Source organism: Pleurodeles waltl, chromosome 2_2 (assembly GCF_031143425.1).
Source record: "Pleurodeles waltl isolate 20211129_DDA chromosome 2_2, aPleWal1.hap1.20221129, whole genome shotgun sequence".
NCBI classification, from domain to species: domain Eukaryota; kingdom Metazoa; phylum Chordata; class Amphibia; order Caudata; family Salamandridae; genus Pleurodeles; species Pleurodeles waltl.
The window spans coordinates 781595156-781611911 of NC_090439.1; the positions used below are offsets into that span (position 1 = coordinate 781595156).

The 16756-nt window shown below is 42.6% G+C and overlaps 1 protein-coding gene across 1 annotated transcript in view; it reads left to right on the forward strand.

Annotated features, from left to right (window-relative positions):
* STMN2 (stathmin 2) overlaps window positions 1-4859 on the forward strand; it is a 107864-nt gene extending 103005 nt beyond the window's left edge. Inside the window, exons 4-5 of the mRNA XM_069220399.1 lie at window positions 550-741; window positions 3370-4859. Coding sequence (XP_069076500.1) covers window positions 550-741; window positions 3370-3429 — 252 coding nt within the window. The 3' untranslated portion in view covers window positions 3430-4859. The remainder of the gene's footprint in view (window positions 1-549; window positions 742-3369) is intronic.
* Window positions 4860-16756: the final 11897 nt, after the last annotated feature.

A 16756-nucleotide genomic window follows, 5' to 3' on the forward strand; every position in this document is an offset into this window, starting at 1 on the left:
GCCTACAACTTATAAGCTAAAGCATACTTCGTAACCCTTAATATAATATGTTACTGCATTAGTCTAGCACATATTTAATATTTCATAAGTATTAATCATTAATTAGTAAATTTCGTTAACATTGGTGGCCATTCTTAGAGGTCACATTTTCAAACGCATGCATTATTTTTCTACGTATTTCATTTTCTACATAAACTCATTATCCAAAATACATAAACACTCATTAATAAAAAAATTTAAAGACACCTGTGCTAGCAACAGTAACGTGGTAAATTATAAATAATAATTTCCAAAAATATGATTAAGTAAATGATGTCTGAATTAACCAAAAAGTTTGAAAGTAAAAGTGTTATTAATCAGATGTATGTTTACAGAGTTTTTGCCTTTTGCACTTTTAAGGATTTTTGTGTCTTATTTTTCAGTCAGCAGCTATAGGCAGCATGCATAGGCTCAATAAATGCAGTAGATGTTGCTGGCAGACAAATTATTCGACTCACAAGATGGCCTCACAGAATGGATTATTAATCCAAGGGTATTCATGTGTTTCAGGTCCAGGAGGCCCAGATCTTGAAGCAACTGGCAGAAAAGCGGGAGCATGAACGAGAGGTCCTTCAGAAGGCTGCGGAGGAGAATAACAACTTCAGCAAAATGGCAGAGGAAAAGCTGATCCTGAAAATGGAACAGATTAAAGAGAATCGTCAAGCCTATTTAGCTTCCCTGATGGAGCGCCTTCAAGAGAAGGTAAACACAGCTACTATATCGCTCCTTGTCTGAAGCGAGATAAAAATGGAATAATCATGACCTGCCATAAGATAAGCAGTGGGTGGACAATTCATGCCATTTCAATTCCACATCCATTATGAACTCTTGTGATGTACCAGAAAAGCAAGTACTACAATTTTGCACAGGCTATGGAAAGGGTCAGTTTAACTTTTGAGTATGGTGATCTACTCCTACCTGCACCTCTTAAGGCATTTAACAATTAAGGGAATTCAGACCCCTTAATCCCTATTTCTCTGTGTACTCCTGGTTGACTTCCCCTGCAGTGTACACAGGTGTGTTGAAGCAGTCAATCAGTCAGTATTTGTAGAGCATTGTACTATCAGCACTGAGGGTGTCTGGGCGCTGGGGTGCAAGGTCTCTGTCAAAGAGCCAGGTCTTGAGTTTCTTTCTGAAGTCCGTGATGGAGGGTGCAGTTTGGAGGTGGAGGGGCAGGTTGTTCCAAATGAGGCTGCGATGTAGGAGATGGAACGGTCACTGCTGTGGCTGAGATTCAGGGGTAGGGAGGGGTGCTGGGTGACGGGAGGAGGGAAACAACAGGAAGCTTGCATGAAGCTGGCGGGAGAGCGAGGTGAGTAAAGAGGCAATAAAGGCATGGAAAAGGCAAAAAGAGGATCTGCAATAAAAAGACTGCAGTAATGAGACAGCAGAAGAGAGACAGAAATCAGCAGGAGAGCTTAGCAGGGAATGCGGGCACTACACAGTAGTTTCAGAAGATCTATTGCACGAGGAGCTGGCAGGAGGACCTGCTCAATGGGGTTGGGATCTGTTCTCCATTAAGTAGGCCCTGGTGGTAGGGAGGGGAGATGTGTGGCAGAGGCGGGAGGAGGGAAATGGCAAGAAGCAGGCTGGAAGCAGGTGGGAGAGTAGGAGAGCAAGGTGAGTAAAAAGACACTAAAGACAGGAAAAGGCAAAAAGAGACAATAAAGAGCGTGAAGAGACACTAAAGACAAGAGAAAGCAAAAGAGAAAAAAGAGCCCAATGACGCAAGAAAAAGGCAAAAAGAGACAAAAGGAGCGTAAAAAGACTATAAAGGCACGGAAATTAGAAGAAGATGATTTACAATGAAGAGTACACAGTAATTAGACAGCAGTAGAGAGACAGAAAGGCAACAGCAGAGCTTAGCTGGGAATGCAGACACTGTACAGCAGTGTCAGGAGACCTGTCGCAGGGAGAGCTGGCATGAGGACTTGCTCCTGTTCATACTTTTTCATGTCCACGCTCTACTATTAGCGGCCTGTGATCACTGGGAGTTCATACTGAAAGTGGTACTACATTTTGGAACACATATCAGTCTTGTAAATGTCAGCATAAAATATATCACTTCACAAGAACATCACCCCTAAGTAGAAAGATAATATCCTTGGTTTTCAGAACATTGCATAGTTATCCATTCATAATGTTAAAAAGGTGGCCTGAACAAATGTCCAAAAAAGAGGCACTCAAGCCAGGAAATGCAATATATATATATATATATATATATATATATATATATATATATATATATATAATGCATAATTAAGCTATATTAACACATCTCTGCCCAAAACAGTTGTTGATTGTACCAAGGGTTTTATATCTGCTGCCCAGGTTTACTTAGGAACAATGAGTTACAAGAGATCCCATTATCAAAAAGTAATCCCTGTACACTTCGAAGGAAGACTCCCTTCCCATTGATCTCAACTTTGTTAAACGACTACTCCGTGAACATTCCTATCTATCCCATTCCTCAGTTCTATATGCTCATCTCCTTAAGTAGTTAGGGGATCTAGCATCAACATTTTTTACGCTAGTTTGGAGCATTGCAGGATTAGTTTAAAAAATGTTGATGTAATTCCTGCCAAGCCCTTTGAGGCCCATTGAAAACAGTGGCATGCCTCCATTTAATGTCTGCTCTGAGCAGGCTTTAAAAGTGCTGAAATAAATGATGCAAAGAAATCTTTTAGATTTCTTTGTGCCACTTTTTCTGCCCACCTAATGGGGGAACGCCCTCTTTGCATACATAATGTATGGCGCAGGCATAATGTAGCACAAAGGGTTACGAAGTGGCGCAATGCAGGCATTGCATCACTTTATAAATTTGGCGTTTCGATTTTGGCCTCGTTGGGCCACATTAGCGTCATTAAAAATAATGCTTATGTGGCACAGAGAGGCAGTAGGGAGAAGCACTGGGTGCAGTGCCACTTTTCTTAAATCTGCCCCTATGTATTTTGTTTTGTTTTTGTATTCAGAGTCAAAGTGTGGCTTACCAATCTATTTCAGGGGTAAGACTTACTTATGGAAATAAACCACTGTGACTCACAAACCTTTTTTAACCTGAGTAAGCATGTTCCTCTCCTGGTAGTGCATTACTATGCCAAGACAAAGCTTGGAAAAGGGCACAACTACTCATAGGAAATCATTTGTGATTCAGGCACTAAAAGTGCTAAAAAGCAGGAGTTTTCTAGATTAAAAAGTGTCACTCATACTTTTTCTTTCTACGGTGATATGCATTCGTTGATCGTGTACTTTTTTGATCATTTGAAAGCATTATACCAGCATGCATGCATTATTTTCTCTCCACTGACACTTCCCAACCTTCTTTTCCAGGAGAGACATGCTGAAGTGGTCCGCAGGAACAAGGAACTCCATGTGGAACTCTCTGGCTGAGAAAGGCAATGGTTGATGTGAAACGTCTCCATCATTAGTACACTCCCTGCCTATATTATTATGGATCATGCGATATCAGTATGAAAAAATGTATGACATGGTTTAAAAAAAAAAGAAAATCGAGAACTCATTATAAAAAACACAAAAAAAGAATCAAAAAATGCAGTCTCTTAGCAGAATGATTTGCTTGATGTTTAAAAATCTTGAATCTTATTTTGTAAATACTTACATTTTTGTTAAAAAAATACGAGTATTGCATTATGCAAGTTATTTCATAATTTTACATGTCCTGTAACAGGCTTTTGATGTTGTCTGTCCCCACTACGTTAAATTTGCTAAGTCTGTTCTTTCCAAGTTCCCTTGTCTAATGCCAATCCCTGCAGTTTTCAGTCTAGCAGAACTATGAGGGCAGGAGGTCTGTGGTATTAGAGACTCACTGCCTCCTCATTTTCTCAAATTGTACAGGAATCCTCAAACTTTGTTAAAACTATAAACAAAAGATCATAGATGATGTGGATAAACCCATGACTGCCCACATCCATGCAGCTTTCCTGGTGTGTCCAGCACACATCATTCCTTGTGGTTTCCACAGCACAATACCTAATTAAAGTGCCACGCCCTTGTGGACGAGTCAGGGTTCATTCTAGACGATGTCATCTGCATTGGGCACAAGTGAAAATTTAGGTAGTACTACTGTGTGTAGCCCTTATATATAAACCCTACACCTATAGACCGAGTAGCAGGCTGAACAGTCATAGGGAAAAGGATGGATCGCTTACCATCGCCAGTAGTACCAGCTTAGTCACTGGCTGGGTCATAAGAATTTATATGAATGAAAAGGAGACCAATTTTAGCGATCTGTGGCAACACTGCAACTATAAAATATAGTGGTAGGAATGTAAGTGTAAATGACATCGTAACCATACACGCACTGATCCAAGTGAATGATACATCCTTGGTTTAGACCTTTTTGATCCTGTCAAAATGTAATCCTCGAATGTGGTTTTATCATCCGGGCAAAAAGCAGAGTCTTATTCTTTGCAAATGGTACATAAAATACTTAGTGACATTTTTTTAGGGGGTATGGTCTGGGACCTCTGTGCTGGTTGTTCCAATTTTTAACATTACTGATGTCTGTTCAAGCTGATTTTTGTTCCTTTGTGGTAGATCCCTCTAGCTAGCTTAATGGCATCTAAACGTATGAGATCTAAAGCACTGGAAGTCGCTCAAATGGGTGAGTTTTCCATGGACTGATCACTGACAAGCAAGTCTACAGCAGATCTCAAGCATAGTTGCAGTTTTGAAGTTGTCCCATGTACTAAAGGGTGCTGCCTGCATACTCTACTCTTCCTTCCTTAGTGCTATTTTCCTGTTTGTCATTGTGAGCAAGCTGTGATTAATAAAGAATTGGGGTTCTGTGAACTGAAAAAGCTCGTTTTTTCATCGTTTGTCGTAATTTCTTAAGTGAAAATTAACAGTGTGGAATGTGGTGTGATATGACATAGTGGGTTTCCTTGCAGTGCTTCAGCGATTAACAATTATATTTCCTTAAAGATTGCATAGTCTTCTGCTGAGTGCCCACTAGATCACCAAAGGAAAGATTCAGAATCACAACTGAAGAATTGGATCTAGAATGAAGATCCAGTTGAATCATGACTCTGGGGCCAGCATTCTTTGGTCGCTACTACTGTGAGATATCTTTGTCCCTGGGAGACCAGCCACAGTCAGGACCTCCTTAGAGCAGTCCCAGGGCTACTTTTCTAATTCCAACAGACATTTCAAGAGGCCTCTCTAATGTGATTGGAGTTCCAATTCTCGTTTGAGACTCAGACTGCACCATGTACAGCTAATTCATTGCTTAGCGGTCCTAAGATGTGCCTTACCTGCCAGAGAATTGCCACTATTTGTTAGATTCCCTTATTATTCAGGTTTACCTTATGGTGTTTTACCAGACCTGTGAAATAGTTTGTAAATGATCCCAGCTGGGGACATTGGTCTCAGAGAATTCCTAATATGTCCTAGGCTGGTTGAATGTCAGAATACTGAGTACAAAAATATTGACATGCCAAAATATCATGGCAAAAATATCGACTAACAGCATATCGTAAATGTTTATGTATACATAGGTAACTGTAGGCTTACTATTCTTAACTCCACATTTTCACAAATTGAAGATATACATTTATAAGTATCATCAAAGTACATTTATGCGCAGATTAATATAATAAACCTGTACTTACCTATATGCACTTACCTTCACAATATTCTGGTAGTTGATGATTTTGTCACAATATTTTGGAAGGTCAATATTAAAACCTTATTTTTATGATACCCAACATAATTGTATAACGTTTCATGATTAGCCACACCAGCCAGTGCCATTATTCACAAAGATTCCATGACTGTCCATGATGTCTTAAGATTTTGAAAACAAATATGTAAACAAATATATAATGTGCAATCAATTATAAAGCATGATTGAGGATAAGGGCTTTTCCTACATGAGTTTAAAGGAAAATCCGGTTCGAAAAGCTGTTTAGGTTTGTGCAAAAACATGTAAATCCCTGTATTACTGAAAATAGGTTACTATAGAGAACTGAAGCATGCACAATTGATCAAGCAGCATTGAATTCCATCCTCAGTGAATGATGCTCACAAAGTTGTTGCTGCAAATCAATTTAGCACCTGTGAATGCAAGACTGAGCATTAGCATGAGATACGTGCCCAACCCTTAAGTTAGGGTAGAGAATTGAAGAACACAGCTCCTAAAGAGGCACATTGGCCAATTACTACATGATAATGTCATCTCTACAGGCGACTTGTGATAGTAGAACGTGCTCGTGGAGATCAGCCTGGCTGGCAGAGGACCTTTTTAAAGCATGTTCTGCCTGTCTCTATCCCACCTTGGATGTTCTGACTGATTCTACTTGAACGAGAAGCACATGCTTATGTGCACAGTTCCTTCAGGACATGTCATTCACTGTCAACAACCATCTGGGGAAACTAAGAAACGAATAATCTACTACCAACAAAACGTCTGTTGCCGATGGGGCACAGGCTGCCACACTCAGTGGCTGCATTGTCATTCAGTGTGAGCAGCTATTCCATGACAGAGGGGTAATGTTGCATTGGTACACCCTCATGATGTGATGTAATGGTGGAAGGAGTGTGGAGCATCAGTCTCAAATGATAGTGGCTGTCATTCAGTAAAAGCAAAAGCCATTGATTAAGGAGCATGCAAGTCACCTACTATCATTTCTTGTACACATTTATAGGATCCTGGCTGATTAGGTGAAGTCCATCGTTTTGCATCTTGTTCTAATGTCTGTTAAACCAAAGATATTCATTACCTTGATTCTTTGAAAAAGGATTTTTTTTTCTGGTTGAAACTAATCTGCAGATTTCTAAATATTTTTTAAACGTCCCCACAAAGTGAATGGAGACATGGCAGAGAACAAAACAGAGTTACTACCAATTATAAACCGACAACAACCAGAGACACGAGCTGGAGCCGGACATCAGAAATCTTTAATGGCTGCCATTTTCATTCATTCTAATGGAGAAGCTATCACTCTCCACAACACATCTGCCAACTTTGTTCATTTGAAATAACTGGAGAAGTGAAGCACATCGTGCAGTCTCTATAACTATCTATCAGGCTTAGACTGGCTCCCATCCCTTTATCATTGCTATCAAATGGTATATAAGATTTAAGATTGTTCCTGAAGATCTTCAAAGCAGGGACGCAGGAAATTGTGTTTATGGCCCATTTACATTTCTTTTGCTTGAGAAATAAAGTTTCAAAATTCACATTTTTCTTTAAAATCCCTGTTAAAAGTACTGGATTACTAAAAAACATCTGCATAAATGTTTAGCTTGAGTGGCGGTATTTAATAAAGTAGAAAAAGGAGAAATAACCTTGCTGGAAACGCAGTGTCCCACGTATTTTCTTCCTTCCAGATCTCACATTTATCAAGGCTGAAAGTTTCCCCTCGTTTATTAAGAACTGCAAGAACTTTCTCATGAACTTGATTGGGTGTTAACATACCTGAACCAAGAATTGGAAAGTAATCTTGGAATGCACTAATCCCCAGTATATCTTTAAATAGATAATAAAGTAATCTTTGAAATATTGATGCAGCTGAGGCTAGGCCAAAAGGCATTCAACAAAAACCGCTTCTGGGTGATGAAGGATGTGAGGTGGGTGCATTATTTGAGGAGTTTGATTTGGTAATAAACAGATCTCATTTCAAGTTTAGAGAATATGCTGGCATTGTTGATTTGTTCAGCAAGTTCTCGTGCATGGTAACAGAACACTATCCACCCATATTGCCTAATTAGCCCATTTCAAGTCAATGTACGCTCTTAAATTACGATTTTCTCCTCGCTACTGCTAATTGGTGATGCCCATAGTGACGAATTAATGGGTTTCTAAAAGACCTTCTAGAACCATGGATTCTAGCTCAGCCGATAACTCTTTCCTAACACTGAGTAGTACATTTCACAAACGATCCTTGTCTGGTGCACAATTCTCTTTAGCTGTATTGGTGTGTGCAACACCTCGCAGTTTCCCATATTTAGTGTACCAGAAGGAATTTAGATAAAATACTGTGATTTTTCTTTACTGTATTAATTTGCTTTACAAAATTGTTGTCTTGTAGATTTTCCTGGTAAATAATGTGCTCACTTATTCCTTCTTTATTCTCTGGAATATCTAGAACTTCCTCTTGTGCACCTATTTTTAGGATAAGTTTAAGCTATCCTAGGTGCACCCAACCAAGGATATCAATACATTTTTCAATAACATACACCATTCTTTCAATTTCTGAAACAAAAAAAGCCGCGTATTTAGCCGATGACCTCCACAGGCACTGATATGTATTTTACTTGGAAGAGGATGATTCCCATAGACTATGAAAGAAAGTGCCATCGGATAATGTGGTGAATTTAGAACCAGAATCAAGTAGCAGATTTACCTTTAATCATGTATGTGAACATTAATGTAAGGATCATTGTAAACAATATCATCATTATCTATATCAGAACTATCCATGTTACCACCATCATCAATATTGCTATAAAGATCATTTTGAGTGTCCTTTATAGATACAATTGAAGTGTCAATGGAATCAGGTAATTCATTAGTCCTTTGTCCATTTGTAATAGCATTCACAATAATGTTAGAAGATTTGCAAAACACAGACAACATGCCCTCTCCGACATCAATTGTAACAGTCAATATCAGACTCCCAAGACCCAGACTGAAGTGAGAGCCTTTTTAGGTCTCACACGATACTATAGGAGGTTTGTCAAGGGGTATGGCACAATTGATGTTCCCTTAAATGAGTTGACATCCAAAAAGCTGCCCAGAAAGGTGATCTGGACTGAATCTAGCCAGATGGCTTTTGATGCCCTGAAGGCTGCCATGTACACAGCACCTGTGCTGAAGGCACCTGACTACTCCAAGGAGTTTGTTGTGCAAACAGACGCCTCAGAGCATGGCATTGGAGCAGTACTCTCACAGCTCAATGAAGAGGGCCTAGATCAACCTGTAGCCTTCATTAGCAGGAGGTTATTTCCCAGCGAATTTAGGTGGAGCTCCATAGAACGTGAAGCTTTTGCTGTGGTCTGGGCGCTGAAGAAGCTAAGACCCTACTTGTTTGAGACTCACTTCCGGGTTCAGTCCGACAGCAGGCCCCTCTGATGGTTAATGCAGATGAGGGGTGAGAATCCAAAACTGTTGAGGTGGTCCATTCCCCTACAGGGGATAGACTTTATGGTGGAACACCGCCCTGGCACAGAACACGCCAATGTTGATGATCTGCCCAGGTTCTTCCACCTTAGTGATGAGAACTCCCATGAGGTTGTAGTTGATCCCCACTTTCAGCTGGGGGGCACACATGTTAGACCTTTCATCCTTGGCGTGGTTTCCCCTAACTTTTTGCCTCTGTTTCCCAGGGTGTTGATGTGTGCTGGACTCTGTTTTTGCTGTTTTTGTTACACTGGGCACTTTACCACTGCTATCCAGTGCTAAAGTGCAAGTGCTCCTGTATAAAATGTGTATGTAATTGGTTTTCCATGATTGGAATATTTGATTTACTGGTAAGTCCCTAGCACAGTGCACTAGAAGTGCCCAGGGCCTGTAAATCAAATTCTACTAGTGGGCCTGCAGCACTGGTTGTGCCACCCACATTAGGAGCTCTGTAAATATGGCTGAGACCTGCCACTGCAGTGTCTGTGTGTGCAGTTTTAAACTGCCAATTCGACTTGGCAAGTGTACCCACTTGCCAGGCCTAAACCTTCCCTTTTCTTACATGTAAGACACCCCTAAGGTAGGTCCTAGGTAGCCCCGTGGGCAGGGTGCAGCGTATGTTTAAGGTAGGACATATACTAATGCGTTTTATATGTCCTGACAGTGAAATACTGCCAAATTTGTTTTTCACTGTTGCAAGGCCTATCTCTCTCATATGTTAACATGGGGGGGCTACCTTTAAACATGATTAAAGCGTAGATTCCATTTGGGAGCAGATTGACATCTGGAGTTTGGGATCCCTGAGCTCACAATTTAAAAATACATCTTTTAGTGAAGCTGGTTTTGAGATTGTGTGTTTGAAAATGCCACTTTTAGAAAGTGGGCATTTTCTTGCTTAAACCATTCTTTGGCTCTGCCTGTTTGTGGATTCCCTGTCTGGGTCAGTTTGACAGTTGGTCTGTTTGCACCTCGCTCTAGACAGTGACACAAAGGGTGCTGGGGTGTAGCCTTCATATCCTGATGAGCCGTCTGTGCTAGGAGGGAGGAGAGGAGGGGCCACTTACACCTGAAAGGGCTGTGCCTGCCCTCACACATTTCAGTCTCCAACCTCCTGGTGTGTGTCTGGGAGTTGGCCTGGGCAAGGCAGGATTTCACAAACAAGAGAGACTTTCCTTTGAAGTAAGTCTACTTCAAAGGCCAAAATGGGTATAAGAAGGCCACCCAAAACCACAGACGTTAGATCACTTCTGGACATCAAGAGGAAGCTGTGCCTGCCGAGAGCTGAAGAGCTGAGGAGAAGTGCTGCCCTGCCTGTGACTGTGCTTTATGGAGCTATCCTGCAGTTGCTGCTTCTGTCTGTGCAAGAGGACAAAGACTGGACTTTGTGTGCCTTACAGCTTGTGAAAAAATCTCCAAGGGCTTGTCTTGAGTTTGCCTCCTGTTGCTGAAGTCTCGGGGCCATCAAAGACTTCTCCTGCCAGCACCTGGACTCTCTGCTGAGACTCCTGCCCTACCAAGTGGTGACCTTTCCAGCTCCTGGAGCCTTGGAAGGTGAAGCTGGCAGATCAAGACTGCAAATCCATGCACAGACTGCCGTGCAGGGAAAAATGTGACACACCTTCCGAGACACGGCAGAAAAACGACGCATCGCTGGCTTCGTGGCAGAAATCAACAATCCACTGGCATCATGGCTGGAAAATTGATGCACGGAGCTGGAAGAACGGCACGCACACCCGCTGACGGAGGCTGTTAACATCGCAACCCACATTGCGTGGTTTTGCTGAGACCGTGCAGCAGGATTTTCGACGCAAACCTTCCTGGGCGTGGAAAAACTACGCAACACCTGCCCGGACACGAGTGCTGCCTGGATCGACGCATCGCTCCCCTGAGGGGAGGAAAAGCAACGCACTCTGACCCGACCTGAGAAGGAGAAACGATGCACGTCTTGCTTGGGGTGAGAAATCGACGCACTGCTTACCTTTTTCGACGCCACTCGCCCGTGCGTGTTATTTTGACGCTACTCAGGTACTTTTCAATGCTAACAGTGTTTTACCTGTTTTCTCAAGGATTTAAGACTCTTTTTGCTTTTTAATTAATAACTTGACTTCTGTATGTTGGATTTTTGTCGTTGTGGTCTTGTTTTGTTTAGATAAATATTTTCTATTTTTCTAAACCTGTGTTGTGTCATTTTGTAGTGTTTTCAATAAGTTACTGTGTGTTTTGGTACAAATACTTTACACCTAGCACTCTGAAGTTAAGCCTGCCTGCTCGTGCCAAGCTACCAAGGGGGTGAGTGGGGGGTTAGCTGAGGGTGATTGTTCTTTACCCTGACTAGAGTGAGGGTCCTTGCTTGGACAGGGGTTAACCTGACTGCCAACCAAGATCCCATTTCTAACACCATTTAGTGAAGAGGACTGTGTTGTAGAAATCATCTGTAAAATCACCTGTAAAAAATGGAGGTCTAAAATACGACTACAAACAAGTTTGATAGTGCCTCCTTAAGCCACCTACACTATAGAAAACCCACCAGTTTCAGGAATAAATGATGACACAAAAGTACTTAAACATACTATCACTAAGGTGAAGTATGCCCTAGCAGCAGAATCAAGTCTAACATTTTGCTGAAGCAGCAATATTGAGAAGACAAGATCACCAAGAAACACTGACACTGTCAAGGAAGAAAGTTCACAAGATAAGATCAGCTGCACCACTGCACATTGAAGATCTCAAAGGTTTAGGGTCGGTTTAGCGTTGCTTATGTAACGCGAAACTTGTTTGTGCATTCACAAACCAGTGCAAATAGGTATTTGCATTGGTTTGTGTAGCAAGGTAACACAAAGCAGCGCAAAACACTGCTTTGCATTACTTTGCATCAAGGAGGCGTTACATGGGTGGTACATGGGCGTTCCCATGCTACCACCAATGCTTTTTGACACTTAACCCTATGCTGGAAAATCAGAAGAAAGGATTTAGCACCAAAAATTAACACCTTAGAAAAGCAGGCTCTAAAAAGAGAAGTGTTTTTATTTCTCCCTACTTTTCCAACTTTGCATGTGTGCTGCACTGTACAGCACACATACAAAGTAGGAAAATCATTTTCACTTGTCTAGGCATAGTATTTTGTACAGGAAGGGTACTATTCCTGTACAAAACCTATGCAGGACTCATGCACACACCCTAGCACTGTGGCGCTAAAGTGTGTGTGTGAGACATGGCAGATTAAATCAGTGCCGGCGCTAGGGAGAGGAGAAAGCCTTATCTCTGTGAATATGGCTCTCTCCTGCTCTCGCCTTGTCACGCAGCACAGTGCATCTTCTTTGAGTGTTGCACTGCACTGCGTGACACCTTTCAGAATCTGAGCCCTAGTCTGAAATGCTAGGCCTAGAAGAAGGACGAAATGCCCCTAAGTACAAGTAGAGGTCAGAAAGATGGGCGGAATGCCCATTAGCACAAACATTACCAAAGAGGAAGTACACACCCAGACAGACGAACAGAAGAGGTTAAGTACTGGCACAGCTGGATCAATGTCAGATTTCTGGTGACCATGCAGGTGACCCAGCAGCCAGCACATGGTTAACAGGTAATTGACTCTAAGAAAAAGTGAATGGAACCCGGTTGTTAAGCTCGAATAAGGAGCTGAGTAGACAAGAATAAAAGAAAAGCATACATGAATTGGAGGTCAGGAAAAAGTAGATGCAGTGGTGATGAATAGAAGAAAATCACAAAGGTGAAGGGTAGTCCAATCAGTTTCTTCCTGATGCATAGCAGTCTTCAGATCATGAAAGGTCTTCAGACTTCACCAATAGCAGTTCAATGGTAAAATCGCAGTGCGAGCAAACAGTGACACCATAGGGTGTCAACTTAGAGGTCATACAGAATGTTACTGGTCTGACGTCGGACAATAGTAATTTGCTTAAACCACCTGTGCAAAATGTAGAAGACTGGAAAGTAGAAATATGGCCATTGTCAGTGGGAAAACGGTGCATAAAGTGTGAGAAGGTCAGAGAGGAAAAAGAGAGAGGGGTAAAAGAGAGAGAGAGGGGAAGAAAGAGTGTGTGTGTCTGTGTTTCTGCATAGAAAATGACATTACTGGTGTCCTGACAAAGCTGTCTTCAAAAGAAGAAGCCAAAAGGACTCATTTCCATCACCCATCTGCACAGTAAGTGACATTACTGTATTTTCCATCATCTTCCTGCATTAGTAGTTACATCAATGGATTTTCCATCATCCATCTGCACAAAAAGTAATATCACTCATCCCCGCTCCCAGTAACTACTTAAATGGTGGGTGCATCACAGACACGCAGTGGATGCGCTCAGCGTCATAATCACTGACGAGCCAAAGGCAAACTTGTCTGTGCCTTGACCACACCCAGTGCCAGGAACCCAGATCCTCCCCCAGGCCACTACCATGCTGCATCCTTGCATGCCCTCAAGCCCACCCACCATGCCCCACACTGCTGCCTAACCGCACCATACAACACCCAGTGAGTATTCTCCTGCGCTTCCTGAAAGTTTTTATGCACTTACCCACACTGAACACTAACCGCACCTGTACCAACAGCTTCCAACACCCCACTCACTAGCACTCCCACAGCCCTGCATCCACCAACACAACACTTTACACTCACATTTATGATAATCAACACCCTCTCACAAAACTTGCTCCAGAGGTCTGAGGCTACAACTCCTTGGATCTAGTTTTCCTCACAGAAACCTGGATGAACCCCACTTCAGCACCTGACATTGCCACAATCATCCCCTGGCTCCAGGATTGCCACGCAAGACAGACTTCCCAAGCCAGGTGTGGAATCACCATCAACCACAAGAACACCATCAGCTGCACCACCTCTATGGACATGTCCTTCTCCAACATGGAACTCCTGTTGCTCAAGCTCCATTTCACAGTTAACTTCCCCCTAAGCGGCATATCCACAGGCCATCAGGACTGCACACCAACTTCACTGACACCATCAGAGACTCTGTCACACCACTCGCCTGAGACTCTAGCAATTACATCCTACCCAGAGACATGAACTTCCACCTGGAAGGTCACACCTACCCCAACTTAAAAGCAGTCATTGGAAACTGTGGTAGCATGGGCCTCACTTAAAAAGTAAAGGGACCTATCATTGTCACCAGATAACTTCTGGACTTGGGCTCTATTTTTACCACCTTCTACAATATCTGAGTCAACAAGCCCACACCAGTATCCTGGACGGACCATGCCCTCAGCAATTTCAGCACCTCTATTACGGTCCAAAGCACATGTCCTACCACCAGATGGGCCCAAAGAAACTGGAACACCATCACTGACAAAGGCTGGAACACCACTCTCAGTCTCAACACCCTCCTATCCAAACATAGAAACAGCCTCCCCAAAGCCATCAAGATCTTCAACAATAGGATCACGTCCTGCACCAACTCACCATCCCCCCTCAAATAAAGAAATGCATCAATATCTAAACCCTAGGCGAGTTGGTACATGAAGGACCTTAGACTGATGAAATGCTACTACAGACAACTGGAGCAGAAATGGAGAATGAGCCAGAACAATGCAGACCAAATGATCTGGACCACCAAACAAACCAGTCTTGCACCATATCGATGCCAGCACAAACCTGAAGAAAAGAAACCTTCTCAAACATGAAGGATATGACCAGACCAGTGGCTACTTTCAACTCTATCATCCTCTTGCAGGACTTCTTCACCAATCTCTTTCAATCCTTCAACATCAAAATCACTGCCAATTACAGCAACTACAAGCCGCAATCCAACCCAACAGACTTTGCCAAATGCATCTCAACCTTATCAAAAGGACCAGTGCTAACCACATGGTCCCTCATCACTCCATGTGAAAGCACTGCAACCACGAAATCTGTCAATTTCAGGAACCCTCTCAGACCTCTGACCCCCACCATGCCTACCACTGAAGATTGCAACCCATAGGCACCAAGCTCATACCCATTCAGAATGCCTCTACCTCTTCCCCAACCTTCCCAGATGCTTAGAAACAAATAGAAGTCCTCCTGTTTCTGAAGAAACTCTCTAGGGACCCTTCAAAAACTTACCAACTACAGACCAATCTCCCTGCTACAATTTGTGGCCAAGATTTCAACAAATACCTCACCAAATACTTCAACAGCCACCAATTCCTTGACATCCACTCATTCTGGTTTCAGACAAAACCGCAGCATGGAAACTGCTCTCATCACAGCAATGGATGAAATCTGCATGTATCTGAACGGAGGAGACATGGAAGCCATCAGCCTCCTAAACCTCTCCTCAGTGTTTGACACAGTACCCACCACATCTTCATTGAAAGCTCCTTCTTGACTGGAAGGACCCAGTCAGTTTGGCACCACACACCTCGGATGCCCATGACCTCATCTATGGAGTTCCACAAGAATGCTCCCTGAGTTCGACCCTCTTCAACGCATACACGATCCATCTAGCCAGCAGCATCCACTCTCATGACACCAATGTCCACTCCTATACTGATGACATGCAACTGAGGGCCAGATGTATACTTTTTCAGAGCCGCATTTGCGTCATTTTTTTACACAAAAGCTGCGCAAACGTGCAAAATATAATTGACTGTTGTAAGTTTGCACCGCTTTTACGTCAAAAAATTACGCAAATGCAGCGCTAAAAAGTATTAATCAGGCCCTAAATCTTTCCCTGCCAGACGAGACATCCAGTACCTGGATCAAGTTCAATGCCTGCATAACTGAAATCACAAATTGGATGAAGATCAACTTTCTCAAGCTGAACTCTAACAAAACTGAAAATGTGATCTCCCAGAAGAGAACTTCACTGTGGAACTCCCTCTGACGTCCAACAGAGCTAGAACCAACACTCACCCCCACAATCTTGGTGTTGTCATCAACAGTAAGTTTGACCTGAGTGCCCAAGCTTGCATACAATGAAGATGTTGAGGAAAATTTTCAGATGCTCCCCATCAGCACCCACAAAACAGTCATTCACGCCCTTGCCACAAGCAACCTGAACTACTGGAACACCCTCTACCATAGGGTCAACAAGAATCTTACCAGACGGCTACAGATCATTCAGAACTCAGCAGTCAGAATCACTTTCAACCTCTATGGCACTTTCACATCACAACACACCTGAAGGAGCTCCACTGGCTCCCCATACACAAACAAGCACAAATCAAACTCCTCACCCACACTTTAAAGCTTTCAAGGCACTATATAATACTGGCCTAGCATACCAGAACAGTTGCATTGACTTTCACAAAGGTTCCAGTGACCTTAGCTCATCCAGATTCCTAATTGCACATATCTCACACATATGGAAAACCAGATCTGGTGGTCAACCCTTCTCCTACATTTCTCATAAAGCATAGATAGATCTGTTCACTTATTGAATTCTGCAAAAAACTGAAGACCTTGTGTTGAAGATGGCCCATGGGAGAGGATTTCCCTGAAATGTTTGCTTTTTTCTCCCGGTCCTTTGCTGACTCTTTCTGCGTGGCCTTCGGACTCTGGCCACTTTCCCACTGTACTGCAGTGAGTAAGTGCATGCTACCGTCCTGCACATTCAAGGAAGGGGC